The following is a 24,163-nucleotide window of genomic DNA, read 5'->3' as shown; positions in this document are numbered from 1 at the left end:
ATCTCACAGGACAGTGTTCAGACCCACTGCACACTCAATGCACAGGCTTGGGAATTAGACCACTGTGCCTCAGTAACTAAACGATCTGAATAGTTGGCTTAAGTAAAACGCTGGTTATAGTTGTATTTCAATTCCATTATTTTTGCTCCATCTCCCCAAAAAAGTACATGCGCTGATGCCTCTGCAAGCCTGAGGAGGTGGCCTTAAATATAACTCATTAATATATGGAGAAAGTTGCCTTATTTGAGAAGCTGTTTGGGGAACTTTGTACTTTCTGTTAATGTTTTTCCTCTAAACATGTTTCTTGTAATTGTTTGTGGTTCACTGATTAGCACTCTCTGCACTCTGTTCCAGGGTTTGCTTGAGAATAGCTCAGGGCTTCCCATCTGAGAGTTAAATGTAGCTTTCATAATGGTGAGCCAAAGAATGGAAATTCTTCGCAGCTGTTCTGGTGGATTTCTAAACCTGGAAGAGCTGAGAATTGGCAATCTAGTCTCTATTCTGCTGTCAAGAGGAGAATGCAGCTTATTCCTAATACTTGGCTAGTGGCAAGTAAGATTATCTCAAAAATCAGTGAAGTGACTGGATAAAAGTGGGAGACCTGCCTGTTGAAGGACAAGCCACTCCTATTAAAATGTATTTTTCGCTGGAGGAAAGAAATAGTGACTGCGGAGAGTCAAGCCTCAAGTCTGAGACAAGAATGTGTCCACATCAAGCTACGGTGCCAATACACTGTTAAAAAACAAAGGGTGGACTTTGCATTACTTCTTAAGAACGAGCTCAATTTTAGAGTTTGAGGTGGAGTTCACAATGAAAAGCTGTGTGAGGGACGACAGGAGGTGTCCTGGAAGAAATGTGTGTCTGAAGGGAAGGTGTTGAGAGAAATGAGCATCTTCCTGGAATACTGCTGACCTCTCCGTTCCAGAGCTGGTTCCATTGCTGTCAGGCCGATGTTCTGGGTTCATAAAACTTAGTGTTTTTTTCCTTGTTGCTAGGAAGCCTGGAGCTGACTGATGCACATTCACCACTCTATAATAATTCAGAGGTGTTACTCTGACATGCTTCACTTTCATGAAATAGATTCAGCTGCAGCTTGTGTTGAAGAGGGACAGATATATATTGTTTCCTCCTGTGCTCCCCTGTGGTGAGCAAAGTGCCCTGGAACATGTCTCAGCTGTTTTTCCTAAGATGCTCAGTGTTCATCCCTTAGGGGAGGGAACAAGGTTTCTTTTTGTGCTCGGAAACAGAGAAGGATCTTCTGTTTTCCGTTTTGATGTGAATGCTGATTTGAGGGCTCATTCTCAGCTTTTGTAGCTTTTACCCAGAAATAGGATAATTGAGGAGTAATAGTGCAGGTAAAACTGGGTGAAGTGGTAACTAGATTTTTATTTGAACTGAGACTAGTTAAATTCCACTCCTAGATTCCTGTTTGCTTGCAAAGCGCTCTAAGATGTGCTTTGTTTCAGCTGAAAAAAAAAAATTAAGTAATTTAGAACTGGGGAACAATTGCTTCCTCTTATTTTCTTCTGCAGAGCTCTGCAGTTTGTTAGTGTGATAAATATACATGCAAACTTACCAGAAATGTTTGCCTGCTACTCTGAGCTAAGCATCTTTTAGTTGACTTAGAAGTTGCTGCTTGTTCTGATTCTGTCATTATTTTGACCACTTCAGCAAATGGTTATTCTAGTTACTGGGGTACTAAGCCTTAGTTTTTACTGTTGTGGAGTCTGCAAGCTAAGGTGAAATTGATGTTGTTGTGTGAAACTTCACAGCATTGCTATGCAAGTAAAATTCAGTGAATTTGTGCTGCTTAAACGTGACATGCTAATGGATCTGGTATTGAAGGTTTTGGTGAATGTGGCATTCTGCTTCTTTGTAGCAGAACTTTTGCGGGGAGGACACTGATGTTATGGATGTTAGCATCCCTGTGTGATATCTCAACTTGCTCTCCTGCAGAGATTTCAGGTTACTGAGCTAGGCCAATAATCTTTACCAACTGTGGGAGCTGTTTTACTGTCTTTGCTCTGCCAGAGTATTACTAAAATGCTTCTGTGAAAATACATAATCTTACGCTGTTGAACATTGAATATGAAGTTTGTATACCGAATCCATAATTCTGTTAGGAAGGGCATTTTCTCTGCAGTATGTTTTGTTAGGTCTTTGATAGTGGTATAGCAGGACATTCAGAAAATGATGTGCCAAAGAACGGAATAAATAGTGTATAATTTGAATGTGGACATGATGTAACTGCCAAGTAACAATGCAAATAAAACGACATCTTCTACTTCAGTTGCTGTTTGTCTAAATTTCAAAGTGTTTGTTAAAAGGAACTGAAACCTGTTGGGTCTGTAAAAGGTACCCCACTTGACCCATCTCTAAAGAAAAACGCCATCAGTGATGAGCTGTCAGTTAAATCCTGCTCATGGTTTTTAGTACCTAAGGTCATAAGTCTTCATTTCCAGTGTTTTGGAGGAAATGGTAATGTGCTTAAATTCCACGGTATGTGTTTCACTGTAGCTATCTCTTGTATAATGAGTCATATCATCAGAATTATCTCTCTCCTCTAAATCTAGAAAAGATTTGGCTGTTTTGAGGTTATGATTCTGTTTTTTGAAAACAGTAATGTAATGCTTATTATATTCTCTGACCAGCTAGCTTCTCTTCTTCCAGCAATTTGAGCTATTTCTGTGTTTACAGGCACAAAGCCACACACTTAAGTGATTCTATTTAAGCCTTTTTATATAACATTAGTACTTGATTATTACTTGAACAGCTCAGCATGGTAGAACTTAGTGAATATGGCTTATGACAATTTTTAGTGGGTCTCTGTTAAGCATGAATGGATCTGGTAATGTATATAAGGTTTTGTACACTTTCAGTTTAGTGTTAGTAAATCTAAAGCTGTCCAAGGTGCAGCTACAAAAATAAGTCTGTATCTACCTGGTGCCACCCCCCAGTTAAATTAGGTTGAAACTGGATGTTGTGTTCTGGCAGCAAACTCTGAGTATTCTTAATGTGTTCTTAGAATTACAGCAATGCATTAGCCAGTAGTTTCAGATGCATTTAATGCTTTGGGGTGCAAAAGAAATTGACTTCATCTTAAAAATGACTGAGCCAAAATTTGCAGAAGCTTTAATGTACTCTGATTCTGTAAACTTAATCTATTTAGGTTTAGTATGAAGTCCTTTGTTTTTCTGTAATTACTTAAACTGTAGATGGTTTATACATCCATGCTTGTCTCCCTGACTAATGCTGTGGATAGGTGAAGGAGGTTCAAGTGAATATAGTAACTTAATTGTTTTGATAAGTATTCTACCCCTTTTTTTTTTTTTATAGCTTTATTTTATTCAGATACAATAGCCATCCACTAATGCAGCACTGAGCAGATGCAGGGGTAAGGGAGAGAGAAAAGGGAAGGAAATTCAGAATTGTGATTCTCAAAGCTGTACTAATTTAGCTGCAGGTGGTGGAGGAACATGCCTGTGGTGAGCAGTTCCGAGTTCAGTCTGCGTCTGGTCAAGGTGGCTGACAAATACCCATGTGAACTAGAAGTTTTAGCTTCCTTATTGGGGTACAGCGTGTCGATGTTGTGTTACGGCAGCTGAAGTCCCAGAGTTCAATGTTTGAATGTGGTTTCTCTTCACTTCTTGCTGGAGCTCTCAAGTGTTACTCAACCCCATCAGTAGTTCTGTAGTAGAAGAATCTACGTGGCTGCCACTAAGTGTTTTAAAACCAGTTATTTGTGGTGTTTAACTCCTGAGCCTGCAATTGAAGATTATAATTTCAAGCTCTTCCTGTGATAATCTGTTGATTGAAATTATTCTTAAAGTACTCTACTTGCTTGTGTTTTTATTTTCAAGTGCAGGTAATGATTTAAGAGCTACAGCAGATGTATAGACAGCAAACTTGATAAGCTCAGGTTTTCTGTGGGAGCTCTCCTCCCATAGATCTCGACCTGTTTTGCCAGGCGATGAAATGTTTTAAATTCATTTCTAGACAAGCCTTATCAGTTGGTGTGTGGTTGGTAGTTTGTGTTTTTTTGATGTCGAGATAGAGGTTTCTAAACAAGGAAGATTTGTGGAATGTGTTCCTTTCCCCCTTACTATTATGGAAAGAACTCTTTGAGCTTCTAAAGATTTGTTAAGCTGAAAAAATGGCAGTATAGCTATAATAATTGGAAACACTTTTGCACTGCACTTTTTCTCTGCAGTCTCATGCTTGGCTGCCTTCTTGTGTCAACATGCTCTTAGCCCTGACACAGGACATGGTGTATGCAACATCTTCTCTGTTGCTGTTGTGGGGAGGGTCATAGTCTCATCTACCACTTGACCAGATACTGAACACGAATTCACCAAATAAAAAGGCAGATGAAGATGCCTGAGTGGGCCAACTACATTCATAAAAGCTTGATTTGGAAAGTACCTTGAAATAACATATAATCTAGTCCCCTAGCCTCCTTTTCACCTCTGGTAGAGGTTTGTCTCACAGTTTCTCAAATATTTGCAGTGTGAGAGACTCTATCTTCACCAAGAAAACATGTGTTTATCTTCTTTTGAAAGGTGTTCCTGATCTGTAATTCATGTCTCTGTTCTTCAGCTAAGGCTTGTTTCTTCTACAAACATGGAAAAAAAGCCCTTAACTGAGAGCTCGATCCATCTGGGGAGAAAATTCTTACTTGCTCCATACAGTTTCTTCAGTATAAACAGCATCACTGCATTTCATGTTTTGGATTCTGCTTCCAGAGCTTTCTCACCTTTCTCACTTCAGATTCTCTTGCAGTCAGTTCATCTCCTCTGAAATGCAGCACCCAAAAAAAGGATGTAGGACTGCAAAATAAGTCTTGCTGTGGCAGACCATTTTGCAGGTTGTATGTGTGTACATACAACCCTGTTTAGTGCTTGACTTACTATATATAATAAACTGGTACCGATGCATGTTTAGACTGTAAGCTGTGGCCATTTAAGATCCTCCTTGGAATTATGGCCCAGCCAGCTGTTCAGCCGGCAGGTTTGTTTGTTTGCTTTGTAGCTAATTAGTCCTGCTTATTATGGTTTGTCTTAGCCGTGTTTTTCTATGGATCAGTGATGAGATAGGCTTGTGTTGCCTTTTCTCCTTCCTCCCCATGGCTGAGGAAGCCCACAGCTTGAACTTGGATTGCAGGAAATGTTTACAGCAGCCATCAGTGGTGGAATTATTGGTGATGAGCCTGGTTACCCAGGCACTGCAGTGGGACAGACCTTGTGCAAAGCTGTACTTCTAGGCTTGAAGTCTCCTAATTACTGAACTTGACTAGTCTTTTGAAGGTGCCAATGAGCAAATGTTTTCTTCCCCTTTGTGTAAGCAAATTTAAGATCTATGCTCCAAAGAACGCTGGTTTGGGTCTGCTGAATTAATATTCTTTCACAGAAGCTCTTAGTTTTATTGTATGTTGTCAAAGCGGCTGAACTGTTTTATCTGGAACTTCACAGGAAGACTCTGCTTGAGGCTGTTATCTGCTGCTGCCAGCCTTCAGGGGTTTGGGCTGAGGTTGTCCCAGCTGTAACTGGTGATAACTTCAGAGTGGAAATTGCTTGCGGCTTTAGCTGATCATGTTTGTATTTAGCTCTGTAAGGGAGTTCTGCTTGTGCTTAATTATAAGGAGGGGCCAGACTGTAGATCAGTTACTGGGCTGGTAGATCAGTTAACAGCACAGCTGAAACTCAGAGGCTATCTAAAAATTGGTGGGAGCTGGGTGTGTGTTTTTCCACTATTAAACTGCCATACAGTGGTTTCATGTCTCTTCCAAAGGTGTTTAGTACCAGTACAGCATTAGGTAGTAAATACTACAAGTGCTGCAGAACAGGCATAAGAAGCTCACCCTGAGCAAATAATGTGCCAGATATCATTCTACATTTAAGAAAACAGGGAGTACTGATTGTGTAAGGGTGGCTTGCTCATGTTAAAGTTCTGCTGCTGTTCTCACCCTTTCCTAGGGCATATAGCTGAAATTGCTTGAGGAAATGGTGCAACTTCTGTTGATTCCGAAGGGAAGCTGGATGAGGGCAAAAGACTAGTTAATTAAGGACTTGTAAGCCTATTAATCTAAATTCTTCTGAGTAAAATAATTATGGAGTTATTCCAGAATGGACCGATTGGTGTTTTTCCTGCCCTCATGTCTAGGATGTGTCAGTTTTTAATAGAGAATTAGAACTGAGGAAGCAAGCAGTCAAGGCTTTGGTGGCTCTAAAAATTGTCTTTTCCCTGTGACACACCTGGTGACAGCTTTTCTAATGCCTACAGGTTGGGCTTTCTGTCTCCAGTCAGTTTTTGCTTGGTGTTTTGCCAATGTTGTGCTTCAGCCTGGCCTCAGATCATTGAGACCTTTTCCGTGGGAGCAGATAACTGCAAATGGTGCAGTTCTTGGTGGCTTTTAAATTATGGCATGGGTATTCGTATCTCCTTAGTGTATCCATCTCTCTCCTGTAACTTTCCCTGGAAAGTTGGGGATTGCCTTACAGAAGGATTCCTGTTACACTCTGTCTCCTTGGTGTGTGTCGGGCAGTAACCCTTACACAGGTGAGTCTGCAGACTCACCTGAGTCCTGTGATGTGGACTGTAAATCTACTGTAAAGAAGCTGCTAATTCGTGTCTCTTGTTTCAGACCTTAGCAGTGCCGATTAGCTTGTGTATCAAAGCAGTGATAATGTAGATAGTCTCTCCTCTTCCTCTAAGTTTTGTCTGAACATATAATGTGTTGTTAGACTCTAAAACCTGGAAAGCCTGTGAAGACAATATGAGGATAATTATGTAACTGGAAGTGTATGGTCAGAAAATAATCTTTCTGAATAACTTTTGAGTAACTGTAGTTACCGTATTAGTTCAGTGTGCCATGGGCTGCTTACATCAAGACTTCAAACTGCTTTTTCCTTTTAGACAATCAAACTGCCCCCCAGGTATTCCCAAATATAGTATATTTCAACAGATGCCTTGTATGATACAGTAACAGTTTTCCATATGTATTTTAGAAAATCTTGGAATATCTGAAGTCCATATGGCTATGTATGATGAAGATATCTTGAAAAATCCCTTTTATTTGGCCATTCAGAAGCGGCGTCCTGATCTATGCAGCAAAGTTGCAGAACTCCATGGTATTGTAAGTATAAATAACTAAATTTAAAAGCTGTTTAATAAATAGTAGCTGGATGAGTTTAAACCATATGACTGCTGTGACGCTTGAAGATTAGTGCAAGCCTACAAAACCTGGAAGTGAAGGACAGCAACTTTTAGTTTAGTTTGCTTGTTGCTTACTAATACGGACCTCTTGATTTATTGCATGGCAATGAAAGGCCAAAGTTGCTGTTGTTTCTAAACTTCGTGGGAAGCTTGTTTGCTATGAACTGAAGTTACATATTCTCCCACTTGCTGTAACTTAAAATGGAATTAATGGTTTGAAATCCCTGGTGGACAGACAACTACTAATTTCTGACAGCATGCTGGGTACTGAAAGAACCACTTGCTTCATGCTTCTCCCTTGATAATGAGATGTATTTCTTTTCAGCATGTATACAGTGTTTGTTGTATTCATAATGTATTGCTTTGTAACTAAGAGTTTGTCTCAAACTGCCGTTTTGTTGACATGCAGTAGACCCGAGATGCTTGATCTTAGATTTTTGTTATCTTTCTGCCTAATTTTAAGTCATTCAGGTGACTGGTGCTAAGTAGCTTTATCTCATCTTAGTATGGTTTGCTTCAGTTACATCTGCCATCTTTTTCCGGTAAGTCACTAAATGAAACTTCTGGGCTAATTGCCAGACTGTGTGTCTATCAATGGCCTTTCCTTTTTATTTATTTAAACAAAAGCACTAATAGTTGCTATATGTTTGCAAGTAAATGTTCATAAACCAGATTAAATTGCTTGCCTGTAAAGGGCAAAAGCTGCTGGGGTGTAGCTGGTCATACAAGGCATTTCTCTCTAAAGCGTGATCTGACTTTTTTTTAGGTCCTAGTTCCATGCAAAGGGAGCCTTTCAAGCAGCAGTCTGCCCGCCTGCCAGTTTGAATCTTATGTCCTGAAGCCGCTAGAAGAAAACTTTCAGACCTTAAATGGAAAGGTATTTCTGTTTGATATCTGAATGTAGCTTGGGGACACTCAAGTGATTGGCTGTGGTTGGTGACTGTGACAGCGCGGTTACAGGAGAGGTCACCAGGAGTTGGCGCTAACTGGCAGAAGTAGTAAGCTGCCCATCTAAGCCAAGGTTCTCAGGGATATACTGCTTATAGCAAAAGCTGGGGTTTGGCATGTGCACAACAATAGTTGTCCTGTTTAGATGGTAACACTGCTGCTGATTTCATCTTACTACTTTGGCAAAGCAGCTTTGTCAATTTGTCTCTTTTCTGGCTGTGAGCAATTTTGTTTTGTGTCAGAAGGGCCTTTATCACTTGATTAAGAACTGTCTCTCTAGCTTTCAGGCAAATAATAGTCTGCCTATATTGTATGCAGATGTGAGTTCATCAGGGCTTAAGGCAAAATTATGATGGTATCATGTTATAACTGAGGTCTGATGTATTAATTCAGTTCAGTAAGTAGGGTAGAAACTGCCTAATGTAGCAACGAGCCCTGATACCAACACTAACTGCATAGGATCATGGTTTTTTCACTTGTACATTTGCAGTGTGAGATCCTGCTCCCCTTTGCAGGCTATCATGTAGAGCAGGGCTGTTAAACTCGTCACCGGGGCCACATCAGCCTTGCGGTTGCCTTCAAAGTGCTGAATATAATGTTAGGATTGTATAAATGTAGGAATAGTTACATTTATACAGTCCTAAAGTTACATTTGGCCCTTTGGAGGCAACCGCAAGGCTGATGTGGCCCCTGGTGACAATGAGTTTGATACCCCTGCTCTAGATCTTCCTACTGCAGGCATCTTCACTTGAGTTGCTTGAGAAGATAAAGCTGAGCGTGAGAAATGTAGAAAAGTAGTGTGGTGTTTTTCTGAAGCTGGACTTGGGCTCCAATTCTAGGTTGCTTTTCTGTTTCCCTTCTATTGAAAGTGCTTTAAAATCTGCAGATTAGTCACTTTGACCTTGTAGGTTGTCTGAAACCTCCTCTAGTAGTAGACATGTAAAGAAAGTAGGTATAAGTGAGGTTTAACTAGCCATTGTAGACTGAAGTAGTCTGTTTCAGTGCCAACACAGCAGGAGAGCATGACATTTCTGGAATCTGGGGCTTTCTTGTCTTGCAAGGTTATCTCATTTCCCTGGAAATGTAGCAATGCAGTGTAGCCAGAGAGTAACTTTATTCTGGCAGAGTTTTACACTTGATGTGTTTTTTTTGTTTCAGGAGATCTTCATACAAGGAAACCTCATCATTTTAGGAACTGGTTTTAATTACCACCTCTCAGTACCTGTTCTTTTTGAGGAAACATTTTACAATGAAAAAGAAGAAAGCTTTAGTATATTGTGCATAGCGCATCCATTGGAAGAAACAGAAAGCTCAAGTATGTATTGAAGTGTTACCTTTGTGGTCTTGTTTGCACAGGGAGCAAGCGAGTAGGTTTGTGCTTCATGCGCTTCTTCTTTCTGAAGAGCGTTGGCTTGGCTGAAATCTCTTGGCATTTACTACCCTGCTGGGGTGGATGCTGGTGTGCTGCTGGGGAGAAATATTAAACTGCTGCAAGGCAAACTTAATTCTGTAGGGTCTATGCCCTAGTCTCACACTAAACCTCACCTGCAGAATGCTCGATCCAGCATGATTTACTTTTTAGCAATGCTGAGTTTAGTGCTGACCGCTTAAAGGGATTTAGTCTTGAATGTGACATGTCTTGAGATGCAAGGTGGATGCACAGAAAACTGGAGGGGTTAATTCTTTCATGATCGCTTCATCGGTGGTTGGAGTTTGTGTAGCGTAGTTACATAGAAGCTCTTCTGGTGGGTGTTGGTCTGTGTCATTAAGTTGAATGTGTTAATTTTTGTCCTAGTACTGCAAGTGCTCTTGGTAAGGCTGGAACACTTTCCCAGTTTAATAGTAGCCTTGGAATGTAACAGGATTTCCTTGAGAATTTGCATAACAATCTGTGTTTACTAATTAAAAGGAACAGAAGCTCTTTAAAACATAGGCTTTTTCTGAAATAAAACCATCTAGTCTTCCTAAATACATATCTCTTCGGAAAAAAAGATGACAAAGTGAAGTAATATTAAGGTAGTGTGGAAATAGTACTGTGAGGGATGTATGAAAGTTGTTCTGGAGAAAAAGCTGACATACATATAGGCTTAAATTCTATAAATATTAATCAAAATCTAAAAAATTATTCTTGTGGCATTCTTTTTTTGGCCACCACTTAATGTAGTTATATAGCAGTCTTTCAGAAGTGAGGTAATCTGTAATTTCAAAAGTAATTTGGAATGAATGAGATCTAAGCCTGTTATTAGCTGCCCGTTTTTGCAAATGAAAGACGTGCCTAGAAAAAAATTTTTGGAAAAGTAATATGAATTTTAAGTGAGGGTTCCAGTTGTGTTATTCAGAAGGAAAGTGGATTTGGTTTAATGTTTACATGAAGCAACCTTGCTCTCCCATTCAAAGAAAGTGCATCTAAATAAATAATAGGTTATGTAAAAATCCAAGATGGGATTTTTACAGCTCACTTGCAGCACGCTGACTTCTGCACGGGCATTCAGTCAATACTCTAATGTGCTTTTCTTCTACTTTCAAGCTTGACTTGCACTCAGATTATGAGTTGTGTATGTGGCAATAAATTACCCTGGGATATAAAAGCATGTGAAAACAGTGTTAACTATATGAAATAAATAAATACTTGACATAAAAGGCAAGAGAGCTTACTCTAGATGTGATGCATTAAATTCTTCTAATTAAAAGCAATACTTTTCAGTTAAAGGTCTGGTAAGCTGAACTGGTGTTCTGTTGCACACAAGCTGGCTGTGTATGTAGGAACAGAGTACTTTACCATGCATACATATTAAATCTATGTGTTAATTCTTGTCTTTTATCTTAGGTGAATCTACAGCTTCATCAAACTCCTATTGTCTTAAAAATATTGAAGATGTTAGAGAATTCTTGGGAAGGCACTGTGAGAGATTTGATAAATACATAGGATCTTTCTATAGAACATTTAAAGAACATGAAAGGAAAAGCCTCCGCCACTACATAGTCAGTATCTTGCTGCTTGGTGTTCAATTTACTATGTATAATTCACTTCACTGCTTTGGTTCTTTGTCTTATTGAGGTTTTCTATGTCAGAGTAGTCTGGAGTTGAGGAAGGTGGGAAGAGAGAAAGCAGAATTGTTAATTGTGAATTACCATATTATCTATTAATAAAGGCAAATTTTCTAGCTTAAATCTTAAATCTTTGTGCACATATCTAAGGCAAGGAAGGTTTCCTTTCTTTGCTTATTCATGGTTTGTTGCTTCGAGTCAGATTAACCTGAGTGCCTTTTGGTTTTTTTTTCTTCCCCACCAGGATTCTGTCAATGCACTTTATACCAAATGTCTCCAGCATCTTTTGAGAGATTCACACTTGGTAAACACTTATTCAACTAAATACGTAGCACATAGTGTTACTTAAGCAATAGATTATCTAGCTTTCTCTCACCATTTGTATGGATTTTCTTTTTCTAGAAGATGCTTGCAAAGCAAGAAGAGCAGATGAATCTGATTAAACAAGCAGTTGAAGTAAGCATCTGAAATGAAGGAAAATAATTAGCGAGCTATTTTAAACTTTCTCTTTCATGCCTAAAGTACTGTTGCATTTTTTTTTTTCTACAGATGTATATCCACCATGCTATTTATGATCTAGTCTTTAAATATGTGGGGACTATTGAGGCAAGTGAGGTAAGTTTGATTGCTGAAGTTCAGTTACATTAAGGCATTAAAAAAACCCAACAAACACAACTGTTGCCTTTCTATTGATTAGGATGCTGCTTTTAACAAAATCACGAGGAGCCTTCAAGACCTGCAGCAAAAAGACATTGGAGTAAAGCCTGAGTTCAGGTGAGAAATGGTTGTGGAGTCTTTGAGGAGGCACTGAAATCTTAAATTGGTACGAGGCCAACCAAAAAGTATCTTTTGTCAGAAAACAGCAAGTTTTTTCTTCATATTTTTGAGACGGAAAAGTAAAACATTGCAAGTGTTGTTTTATGGCAGTCTGTGAGATCATTATCTCCTTTGCTTTTATATTATTTTACTTCCCTCCCCATCTACAGGGTACAGAAATGCAAGTGTGCTTGGAGCAGAGATGGAAATATTTTAATAACGTTCTCCATTTCAGCTCTGAACAAGTTAAAACTTGGTTTTTGGACATCCTGCACAGGAACTGTGTGCTAATAATTTCTTTCAAATTATTTCACAGTTTTAATATACCACGTGCAAAGCGAGAACTGGGTCAGTTGAACAAATGTACTTCCCCTCAACAGAAGCTACTTTGTCTGCGGAAAGTGGTACAAATTATTATGCAATCTCCTAGCCAAAGAGGTCAGTAATTAGTGAATTAATAACTTAGTTTTAAACTTTTTCCTGAACCAGTACACACAAAGCACTTTAGTATATAAACAGCTGTTTGAATAGAACTTGTGGGTTAAACACAGACTGGAGTCGTTCTTGCAGGTATCTAAACAAAGCAAAATGGAGACAAGATAGATAATTCAGCAGTGTTTCTCAGGGGTTGAGGAGGGGTACTTGATTAGCTTATACATGTGCTAGCTAGTGCATGTGAGAAGCTTGTGTGTGCTAGGATGTTCTCCTGCAGAAGAATTGAGGGTGATCAATTTTAAACACTGAGGATTGCTGCTAGATCATTCCTGTCTATTTGTCCATGCTCCTTGATGATCTTGAAATCAATATGCTTGAGATGCATCTTTTTGCAAAATGCAGTGTTGGTGGATGACAAGCAAACCTTCTGTGTGCTGCATTCAGAGTCCTACCATGGATTACAGAAATGATTCTGTGATAGGACAGCATGGACCTCTTAATCTGGTATTACTTTCATTTAGTCTGGAGAGAGAAGACACTTCCACTAAGCAAATGGAGCAGCACAATGGACTTGTGCTTTTCCTACTTCATCTCTTCCTTTCTCTAGGAAGACTCCTGGGTTATGGAAGAGTGTGTCAACTTAGAGGCTGTTTTTTGCCCTCAAGAATTTTGGAAGTCCTGAAGTCTAGTGCTCTGGCTCTTTCTGTATATGGAGGAGGGGATATTAGTCAAATATTGCAATTTGTACAGTACAAACTGTATGTTTTTTGGCTTCTGGCAGCCTATGTTAGAGGGAGATTGAGAAAATTTGAAGGGCTGCCTTAGTTACTCAATGCATTCTCTACTAGCAGAGCTGGCCCTTAGTCTTAGGAAGCAGAACTCCATTTATAGGTATTGCTCTTGATATGAACCATGACATGGCTAACATCAGATGTAAATTCTTTTTTAGTTAACATGGAAACCATGTGTGCAGATGATCTTCTCTCTGTTTTGCTGTATTTACTTGTAAAAACAGAAATCCCAAACTGGTATGTAACTATACTTTGACTGTACAGAGATTCATTGTATAATATACATAATGCTGCTGTAAGGGCAAATGTTTCTGAACATGTAGTAATAACTTAAAGTGTAAGAGGGGTTGATGTAATGTAGGAAACTATTTTTAGTAGGACAAACAGCAAAGATATATTCCAGGTTTGACTGAATTAAGGACCTATCAGGAATTTAAGTGCTATGTTATTGTTTTGATTCCCAGCCTAGGGAAAAAATTGTAATGGTAGGCCATATGTATACCAAATCTGTATGTTCAATATGGACTTTACAGACTGGTCCTTCCCCATCTGTGTCTGGAGCTGTGAAATCTTGTGCAACTTCTAACTGTTTGAAATATTTGATCCATTTCATATAGAGAAACCAGATTCGAATGCTTAATTGCTTGCTGCTAGACTATGCCATTGTGTTTCTCTCATCAGCATCACTATATCTAAGCATTCCACTTGAGCCTGAACTGAATTTTAATGTTGGTGTATCATGTATCTTGGAGATTAGCATTTTTCTCTAATTTGTAGCTATCACATTACACTGGTGCTTAAGGTACCTGAAGCATTAACATGTTTGAAACATGTGAAACAATCTCCCTCTGCTGTCCTTACCTTGTCCTTCATATTCTTTATATCCAATTAATAGCTTTTCATTGAATAGATACAAGGTAGAGATCTGATCCATCTACAAAGCTCAGAACAGCTGTAGTTTTACTAAAGCTTTTTCTTAACACACACCTATTGTCTGCCTGGATTGCCTAAGATGAGTTGCAGTATTAAAATAGTGCATGCTAGTGTCATCTTATTTTTAGTGGTTCATGGCTTTAACTTTTTATTTCAGGATGGCCAACTTGAGTTACATTAAGAACTTCAGGCTTTGCAGTTCAGTGAAGGATGAATTGGGATACTGTCTAACCTCAATTGAGGCTGCAATAGAATACATACGACAAGGCAACCTCTCTGACAGATCAACAGTAAGCTACTCTTAAAGTCTGTCAAATGTGTATTTGATAAGCTTGTAGTATTGTGTACAACTGTGGGAGTAAATCCAAGCAGAGGATACAAACATAAGAGTTCTTTCTTTGCACTTAAAGGAGTTGAGGTAACTACCTGAAGCAAATGCCAAAATGATCTAAATGATTACAATGAAGTCTTAATTCTGTAGCAATACTTGTTCATTGTAAAGTCCTTGAGCACGTAGCTAAATGTCAAGTCTGCCTCTTCATATGGTTGGAAGAATAATGACAGTGCTGTTTTGAGCAGCTGAGTCTTCAGTAAGCTTAATATCTCTTGTACTTGTTCTGTCATGGCTGTGAAAGCAATGCAGTACTTGAGAACAGGCACAGCATAAACAGATTTTTTCTTTAATAATTTTAAAAAGCTGTGCTAGCAGAATGGAGATTGCACTGTAACTTAATGACTCACTAAGTCTTTGTAGTCTGAAAATTCAGTGTGTTTGCAGTGCAGAGTACTATGTTGCACCAAGCTGATAGTTGAATGGGAGTGCAGGACTATGATACGGTGGTGTGCGAAGGTCAAATTTGGCTCTTGGGATCTCTAACCTGGCAGGGGCAGGAAGTTTGTGGATGCATGAATTATTTCATTCTAGGCAACTAGACCTTCTGTCAGGTCAAATCCCTGCAGTCCAGTCAAGGATGATATTGGTGTGACTTCAGACACTTCTATGATTTAAGAACTTTGTAGCTTATTTAGTAAAGTAAGCCAGTCTTACTGCTCCTATAAAAGTTTCTACTGTTGCAAAATTAGGTTTTCCTGATCTGATGTGGAAATCAAAGGGAGTGAGCGTGGAACCAGAGTGAATTCAATGTGTCTCAGTCTACCCAACTGCAAAGCACTGGAATCTAATTGCAGGGGCCAGAATAATGGCTCAGTGTGCAGGGCTTGGGATGGGACAACCTGGGACACAATCTTAAAGAAGCACTTAAAGTAACATTTTAGCCTTTTGATGTTTTGGCTTTTTTTTTTCTCTCTATGATCTTTCCACGAACCTGTCATGCATAAGTTTTTGTACACTTGAGAGGAAAAAAAGACACTTTTTGTGTAAAGAGACTGTGGTATTTGTTGTCTGTAATGCTGTATTGAATTATGTTAAAAATAAATGTTAGTTTAAAAGGAAAACAACTTGCCAAACAGTTTTACTTCCTGCAGTTGCTTGGCTATCATAAACAATTGATACACAACCAGCAATGCTGGGATGCTGCATGGAGAACTGGAAACAAAGTACGATTGTCTTCCACAACAATGCTGGCAAGCTGGAAAAAAAAACCCTGTTCTTAAATTTGCGGAATAAAAACTGTTTCCTATTAAATGTCTGGTCCTATCTCTCTTTATATAGTTAAGGATAACAGTTTTTTTTTTATACTGTGGTTTCCTTCAAGGGGCATTATAACTTAAGTGCCACTCATATTCAGATATCTCCCAAAGAAATACATTATCTGTCTTGAATGATGAACTCCATATTTGAGAAGGCTAATTGAGGGTGGACTTGTACTGCTTATGGTAGTGTCTGCACCGCAGAATGTTAAGGAATATATGAGCAAATGATAAGTGTTTCTATCTATACCTCAGCTGGATCAACTCCAGCCCTAGAGTGCCAGCCTCTGTTTTTTCACTTTGATGTGCATACAGGGTGTGCAGCAGGAACTTCTTCAATCTACATGGCCTTTCATAGGAGTCATTGTGGCTTGAAGGCCTGAGATAGGAACACAGCAGAACCTTGAAGACAATGAAGTCTAGCCCTTTAGCACAGCTGAAAAGGAAAGAGCTAGGCTGGCCACCCTTTAGTCTCGGGTAAGGGAGGTGGCACAAAATGAAGAGGAATTGGAAGAAGGTAGTGAGGATCTGGAGGAACATGGTAGGAATTTCTGGTAGGGTAGCACTACTGTTTGTGAACTTATCAGTTATTTCCTTTGTTCTCTGGTGAAGGGGATTTTTTTTCTGGTAAAAGGAAATAATCTTTCTGTTCAAAGCAACAGCAGCTGTCACATTAATGCCCCATGGTTTCCTTTTCCAGATGGCACTGGAAGGGCTTGTGGGATTGAAGTGAGCAGGAACATTGCTGTACCCTGGGGCTTCATTACAGCCCCTCATGTGGCTACACTTAATTTTATAGCTGGCTTCAAATGGAGCTTCTGGCAGCTGAGTAATGCTGTTCAATCCCTAACGAAGCTAAATACATAAAGAAAACTCAGCAAGAAACTATTGTACCCTGTGGGATAATGGGCATATCATCACCCTTATGGCAGTGGGAAAATTGCACATGAGACACCTGCCAAATCCCTTCACCCAAGGTCATGCAAGTCTTAGAGGGACATTTTTTGATGTGGGAAGGAGAGGAACAGGTCACTGATAGCATGAGAAATTCCATTTTTATTTTCTGGAAGTTGTCAACCTTATTTAATTAGGAGTCCAGTTAACAAGTGTTGGACCTTAGTTATGTTCCTATGCACAACTAATGTGTAGTAAGACCCTCTAGTTCTGAGGGTTGAAGTAGGTACCTGTAGGAGCTGGAGCCAGCCACTGGGGAATGGGTGTTTGGTTCTTGTATGGAAAGGGCCGCAGGTGGCAATGAAGCTGGAGAAAGGGCAGGTGGGAGAGGCTGAGGGTAATGAAGTATGGGGAGCGGGAAAGGGAATGGAGATGATTTCCCCAAGTTGTCAGTTGTAATCTTTGTAAGTCACCTTGGACAGGTCATTATACAGATACACCCTTACAGATACTAATATTGTATTTCTCTACTATAGAGAGTAGTGTTAGATAAAAAGACTAATGTTTGGTTGTGTATTTTTCCAGACAACGTAGATTTAAAATACCCAAGACTCCCTCTCAAACCAATTTATTTTTTTTTTCAATATCTGGAGTGCAAATAAAGCTGGTACAAGTGACTTTTGTATTTGAAAGGCCCAAAAGTGTTTATATACTTCAACCCATACTCGATTCTTCCGCCATTCTGTATTGCACGTTTGAAGATACGTAGTTTCATCTGGGATGGACACTTTTCTGATTTTATATAATGAATAATATAATACCTCTGCATGTTGCTTGCTGCCTCAACTGTCTCTTTAAAAGAATTTTTCTTCCTGGGGAACACTTTTCTTGTAAAATACACTGGAGAAGGAACAGTACAGAGCTACACTAGGTCTTGCTCGTGGTTACTTAGATTTTTCGTAGTGAGCGAATAAATCTGTCTGAGCATTCATATTAGAACTTCTGATTAGAAACTTGTATCAGCAGTAAAGCTTTAACATGTTTTTTCTAGTTAGTAAAATTTTGGACCAAATATTTCTTAGGGAAGTTATTACTCGTCACGCTGAAGAATCTATCCAAGGAGACCGGTGTTACGTGCTTTGTAATTCTGGAAAGATATGCATGCGTATCTTTAGCTGGAGTACTTCAGTTTGAAAAGATTGGTGAATATCATCTTCTTCATGTATCTAGGCACAAACAGCTTACTGTGGAATACAGATCCAAATCTTTAGACTTCACAAACATGTTTTTAATGACACTGTTTGCTCTACAATGGGGTTTTTCTGAGAGAGCTTTATGAGCGGCATCTGTGTTGGTTTTGAAAGGAGTGATCCAGTTTCTAGAAAATCTGAACCCTTTATTTTAGTGTTCAAGTGATCTTGTTTGTTTGTAGTTCACCAAGTTTTTAAACTTCATGATGACTTACTAATGTTAAGAGTGAGTTGGACTTTTTTTATTTATTCATATCTGGTCTTTACAGACTTAATTGCAGAAGCTACAGCCCAGATACTAAACCATCAAAGTTTATCTGATACGTAGGCATCTGTCTTAAATGCAATGGTCTTCAGTTTGATGGATGTTGAGAGTCCTTCTATTTCTAGGGAGGTGGTCGCTATCCAAAAATAACATCTGAAGAAATGATAATACCAACCGTAGCAGCAGTTGATCAGAATCAACTGTGTGCGTTTCCATCTACTTTCTTAGAAAGTGTTTTCTTTAGATTGTTGTTTTATTTCCTGTGATGTTCAATGGGATGCTTTACCTGTTACAATCCTCTATTTACCAGCAAGTAACAAAAAGTTCAGCAGAGTCTTAGAGTTGCATCTGGGTCATCTCTTTTTATTAGTCCCCAGTAGATGGCTCTTTGGCTTTGGCAACACCTCGTGGCAATGAGTTCTACAATAACATCTTTTCTTCCCTCTCTTCTCCCTACTCCCTCTCCAGACCTAATGTGTGATGATTTTGTTGGGCATCCTGGTTCTTACATTTCGAGGAACAGCGAATATTCATTCTTTGCATGTTTGCTTTGGACTTTTTGGGATTTTTGTAGACCCGCTGTAGCACAATGAAATCTTTTCCAGAGTGAAGAATCCTAATTTCTCCTCATAAGAAAGCTGCATTGCACCTCTTGCTGTCATTTTAATGTCTTTTCTAGTTTTGATGTATTCTTTTTTAGATGGTACAACCATGATTTCCTTAAGGCTCAGTTAGTTCGTGGAGAATTACAGTAAAGAAATATTCTAGTGAACATCTACTTGTTCTGTCTTTGAACAGCAGGTGTGTGGTTCTTCAAGTCTCAGAGTCCTAAATGTGAAACTGATTTAGGTTTTATGCGCATCTGGTGATTTGTAAGTGGAAAATACAGTGTCCGATGTTTTTAAAGTAAATTCCACTGTTAAGGTACCTTACTTTTGCCTGTAAATGAGCATGTAAATAATGGATCTATATATTTTATTTGCAGGAATCTGAGAGACTGTGTGACAAGCTGCTTTTAAGACAAAGGATGAACTTGTCCCAGATGTCTGCTACTCCAATAGACTGCTTATTTAAGGTTAATAACTTTTATGGCAGAATATGTATGTACTTACATACTGCATGTCTATATCCCTTTCTTTCAGCAATTTTCTGAAATGTAATGCAGTGTTAATTGCATTAGTACTGCAGAACATATTTCAGTAGATGCTAAAAGTGTTTTGAATCTAGTGCATTTCTGTGCCAAAACATTACCAAGTTAATATAATCTTACGGATTTCAGCACATGTTGTAAGGAATACGGAAGCAAATGATGATTAAATGCTGCTGGTGTTGATTTGCCTGTTTAATGCACAGATGTGATATTATTATCTGGTTGTCTCTCACAGCTTTTAGGACTTGACATTGACAGAGTTTCTGAAATAATTTAAATGTGATCACCTGACAGCTCCTTCATATTGTGTGTTAATCTTATATTGTCATTCTGAAAGAATTTTGCCTATACAAGGACACAAAGCAGAACTTCTAATTATATGTGTTCACAGCCTATGGCTACAGACTTGGTAATTTTAAGAAATGTTTTTGAACAGAGGGAGCTCAATTTCATGACTGACTCTAAAGAGAACAATAGGAATTGCTTTAATTTTTTATAGAAAGTGAAGTAAGCCAAGAACAGATTCTTTTTAATACTGAATGCCCATTATGGGGTTTTGTGCTGTGACATTGTTCATTTCTGCTTTCTAATGCTTGAATACACATCTTTTATAATCAGTTCCTTTTGTTTTGTGCTTCAGTAAATTACTCTGTTTTTTTGGGGGGTGTGGTGGGGGGAGGTGTTTTTGGTTTTTTAATTTCTTCTTAAAAAGAGACTTTTAAATTGGTTTCTTATTCTCTTCTCTTGGCTTTTTGTAGCATATTGCTTCGGGTAATCAGGAGGAAGTGGAGCGATTACTAAGTCAAGGTGACAGTGATAAGGACACTGTACAGAAAATGTGTCACCCGCTCTGTTACTGCGACAAATGTGAGAAACTAGTTTCTGGGTAAGCACTTTTCATCTCCACAAATACATAAAAAGCTACATAAAAGTTCTCATCCAAGGTTTGCTTTAGAAAGCAAGCTGCTTCTGGTTATGGAGTAAGTTGGTAACACTTGGGATGTAGTAGAGAGTGTATGTTTGTGTGCTTTGAAGGAGCACGAGATATATTGGGAGAATACTGAATGCCTTGGAACCAGCCAATTTTGTGATGGAGGCTGCATGTCCTTGGGCAAATGTGGTGTGGAATGTTTCTTCTCTCGAACCTGACTTGAACATCTTGGACAAAACCGTGTCTCTTAACAAAATATATAACTCTATATAGAATAATTTGTCAATGAGAAAAGGGTAAAGGATAGAAAGTTCCAGAATCCATTTTGTGTCAGCCTTGGCAATTTTTCTCTTTCTCTCCTCCTTACCACTGCTGCGTAGGTAACTGAGCTGCTTTTAAACTATTGTGTTTTAAAGGAAACTGAATGATCCTTCCATTATCACTCCCTTTTCCCGAGATGACCGAGGATACACACCACTTCATATAGCTGCTATTTGTGGTGAGTGGTGGTGGTTTTTCACCAGTGTTTACTGTCCTTATGTTCCTTATTTTTATGTTAGCATGTTTTCCAATTTTGCATTAAAGAGTGAATTTTACATTAAATTGTGTTGTTCTTATTTGCTATGTAAACTGATATCTTGGTGCAGACTGAAGTTATTGTATATTCTTTTAAGCTGAGTTTCTTATGCCTAAGTTATTGCTTATTTGTTTCCTGGCTGTTTGCTCCTGCTTAAGTGTTTACCACAGTAGCTGTGAAAAATTAAAGGTGTGTCATCAGAAACTAGTCTTGTTTTAAAGAACTGGCATATTGAGAAGTGGATCTTTGCTCTCTCCGGCACCTGGCTGTGCATGGTAGACCTCTACCAGCTCCTGTCTTGTAATGTTCATTGTGCCACTGATCTTACATTTATTAGAAGATGGTATTAGTTTTCTTAGTGAGGTTTTTTTTTAATAATTTCTTTTTTGAATTATTGAATCCTAGTAGGAGAGTGCTTTGTGTGACACAGCTTTATTTTCTATTATTTTCTTACTCATAAGATAGAAGCGGAGCTTGCTTTCAGCTGGAGGTTCTTTTATGGAGCTTTAACCTTGAGTAATCTGTAAGAAAAAAACCCCCAAATACTAAGGAAGTGAGTATACGGTATATAGAAACATAGTACACAGGGTATCTTGGTTTGTAGTTCGTGTTTGAATTTAAAAATTAGCAATGTTCTCGTGGAAAGTTTACTTCTTTCTTTTAATGTCTGTGTATTTTCCAAGGGCAAGCAGCATTCGTGGATTTACTAGTAGCCAAAGGAGCTGTTGTCAATGCTACGGATTACCACGGTTCAACTCCGCTTCATCTTGCCTGTCAGAAGGGATATCAAAATGTTACGGTAAGCACCAAAAGGCTTAATTAGAAGGAAAAAGAAATACTTAACCTAAACGATAAATATAGGACTCTTACTGAGCTGTTCTACTATTACTGTCATTTAGGTCTTCTGAGAAGCTTTTACCAGAACTGTGTACACTGACAGAGTTGTGGCTCTTTTATCATTGTAGTTTGCATGATATTTTATTTTTTCCTATACTGCAAGGTTTTCAGCCATTTCTAATAACCAGGCAATTGACAGCTGTGTGTGCCTGATAATTAATCCATTTTATTAATACAAATCTCTAATACACAGTACAAATGGAGAGCCTGTTGACATCTCTGCTCTTAAGAACCATTGCAGTCATTGGAATGAACAAAGTGACTTCACATTGTGTTCAGGATGGACTTTGTAACTACATTAATTATTGTGTACTTGAATTTTGTATATGCAAGATTCATTGATTAGCATTGTTGAAATCCAGCTGTTCTTCACTTACATAGGCTCTTAAATATGGGATAAACTATCACGTAGTGTGTGTATTGCAGTGTTTGCTGCAGTAGGTTATTCATTTTTCACTGACAGCTCTGAATATGTAAGAAGCAGCTTTTATTTGGTTCTTAGAGTAGGGAAAACCAGTCCTGTAATGCCAAGAGGGTAGTGTCTGAAACAGGAGAGACATAGCTAGTTTTTCATTAAGTGCTTCATCATGCTACAAACCTAAAGGAATCCACAGAATAACAATTATTTGTCCATTAATTTTTTAGTTACTTAAATGTCTACTTTCCTTTTTCTTTTAAGCTTCTCTTGTTGCACTATAAGGCAAGTGCTGATATTCAGGACAATAATGGAAATACTCCACTTCATTTAGCCTGCACTTACGGTCATGAGGATGTAAGTAATTGTTTTGTAACAAACTAAATGGGCGTTCTAATGGAATGGAATTAAACTGTGATGCAAATTTGTACTAAACTTACATATTTTAAAAAGTAAATAAAAAAAGACTTGGAGGCTATTTAACACTGTAAATGAGGACTTTGTTCAGTAGTTCATAGCAATTTTTAGTATGTATTCACTTTAAAGATACCAATATTATGCAATGTTGGTTGTTTAACTCTTTGGTGACACTGAAGTGTGAAAGCCTGCCCTTTAGGCAATGCGTTATATGAGCAGCAATGAAAAAAACTTTTTAGGATTGCACTTGTTTTATGAATTGAGAGACAATACTAGAATTTATTGATAACTTTCCTTTTCTTTCCAGTGCGTCAAAGCTTTAGTCTACTATGATGTGCATTCCTGCAGGCTAGATATTGGTAATGAAAAGGGAGATACTCCTCTTCATATAGCTGCTCGGTGGGGCTATCAAGGGATCATAGAAGTGCTTTTGCAAAATGGGGCAAATCCAGAAATTCAAAACCGCATGAAAGAGACTTCCCTACAGTGTGCATTGAATTCCAAGGTATTCCTCTTTGTCCTCCAGCCTGGTTTCTGTCTGATATGATTTCACAGCAGTGTAGGTGCTTACTTGCTAATAGGAGCTTGGGGTCTGGTATTATTAAAATGAAGACATATGTTTGCCTTTAAGGAAGAATGGTCACGTTTTGAATGTAACAGCATGAATACAACCTGTGGTATAGAACATAAACTTGTAAATGCATGCTTTTAATCTGCTCAGTCATAATCTGTTACTAATATTAGGTTGCGTCTCAGTCAGTAAATTCCTCTTTAAGTGAAGTTACATTGGTTGTTTTTATTAATATTTTTATGCAGATTTTGTCATTGATGGAATTAAACTGTCTAACGTTTGAAAGAGGACAGTGCGCTTCTGAGGTAACAACCAGTGCAAGTTGCTAAGCTTTTTTTGCCTATGTTTAACCTGCTTAATCTGATAGGTAACTTTTCTCCCCCCCGCAACTTCAAGTCACCGCTTAGGTCTCCTCAGCTCTCAGCAGAAACCTTCAGCAGAGGGTCGTCTGTCTCAAGCCTCTCATCAGCATCAACTGAAATTAGGCAAGAAGAAGTAAAAAATAGTTATAAAGAGGTAAGACTGAGGTATAAGTTTGACAATAAACGAAGTGAAGGAAGCTAGAAGAGTGATATTTTGCGACACTGCTTTAACTGCTTCTTCAGGAATAACCTTCTGTCTGGTTTGGAAATGTATCTGTCCTCGGGTGCTTGTTGTCTTAGTATCTAAACCCTGATTTTTGTATGGTATCAGCTGCTCTGCTGGTTAGTTCTGGGGAAGAATTGAAAGCACGTTTGAAGTAGTTGTTCAGATTTATTTCAATTAAGTACATAATTTGAGGTTTGCAAAGTTATAATGGTAATCAGTGCCCCAAGGACTTTGCTGTCCTGTCCAGGATTTAAATGCCACTGTTAGGTTACAAAATCTGTCAGGGAAAAGAGCCTAGTACAGGCATACTGGCAAACAACAAACTAGAATGTTAAGACAAGCTTTCAAAATAGGCATAGGAAATAAATTTTTTGT

At 38.5% G+C, this 24,163-nt stretch overlaps 1 protein-coding gene across 8 annotated transcripts in view; it reads left to right on the top strand.

The window, feature by feature from the left end:
* Positions 1-24,163, top strand: part of ANKRD27 (ankyrin repeat domain 27) — a 54,671-nt gene that overhangs the window by 14,235 nt on the left and 16,273 nt on the right. For all 8 annotated transcript variants that reach the window (XM_082063237.1, XM_082063239.1, XM_082063240.1 and 5 more), the window contains exons 2-20: positions 7,005-7,132; positions 7,979-8,089; positions 9,319-9,475; positions 10,988-11,142; positions 11,453-11,512; positions 11,611-11,664; positions 11,758-11,823; positions 11,906-11,982; positions 12,341-12,462; positions 13,409-13,487; positions 14,341-14,473; positions 19,228-19,317; positions 20,151-20,278; positions 20,740-20,822; positions 21,584-21,699; positions 22,477-22,569; positions 22,937-23,134; positions 23,446-23,505; positions 23,597-23,716. In XM_082063237.1, the coding sequence (XP_081919363.1) occupies positions 7,031-7,132; positions 7,979-8,089; positions 9,319-9,475; positions 10,988-11,142; positions 11,453-11,512; positions 11,611-11,664; positions 11,758-11,823; positions 11,906-11,982; positions 12,341-12,462; positions 13,409-13,487; positions 14,341-14,473; positions 19,228-19,317; positions 20,151-20,278; positions 20,740-20,822; positions 21,584-21,699; positions 22,477-22,569; positions 22,937-23,134; positions 23,446-23,505; positions 23,597-23,716 (2,004 nt within the window). In that variant the 5' untranslated portion in view covers positions 7,005-7,030. The remainder of the gene's footprint in view (positions 1-7,004; positions 7,133-7,978; positions 8,090-9,318; positions 9,476-10,987; positions 11,143-11,452; positions 11,513-11,610; positions 11,665-11,757; positions 11,824-11,905; positions 11,983-12,340; positions 12,463-13,408; positions 13,488-14,340; positions 14,474-19,227; positions 19,318-20,150; positions 20,279-20,739; positions 20,823-21,583; positions 21,700-22,476; positions 22,570-22,936; positions 23,135-23,445; positions 23,506-23,596; positions 23,717-24,163) is intronic.

Source organism: Streptopelia decaocto (assembly GCF_964273445.1).
Source record: "Streptopelia decaocto genome assembly, chromosome: 11".
In the NCBI taxonomy this organism is placed as follows: domain Eukaryota; kingdom Metazoa; phylum Chordata; class Aves; order Columbiformes; family Columbidae; genus Streptopelia; species Streptopelia decaocto.
Note: the sequence above shows the minus strand (reverse complement) of the source record. Positions and strands in the feature narration are given on the sequence as shown.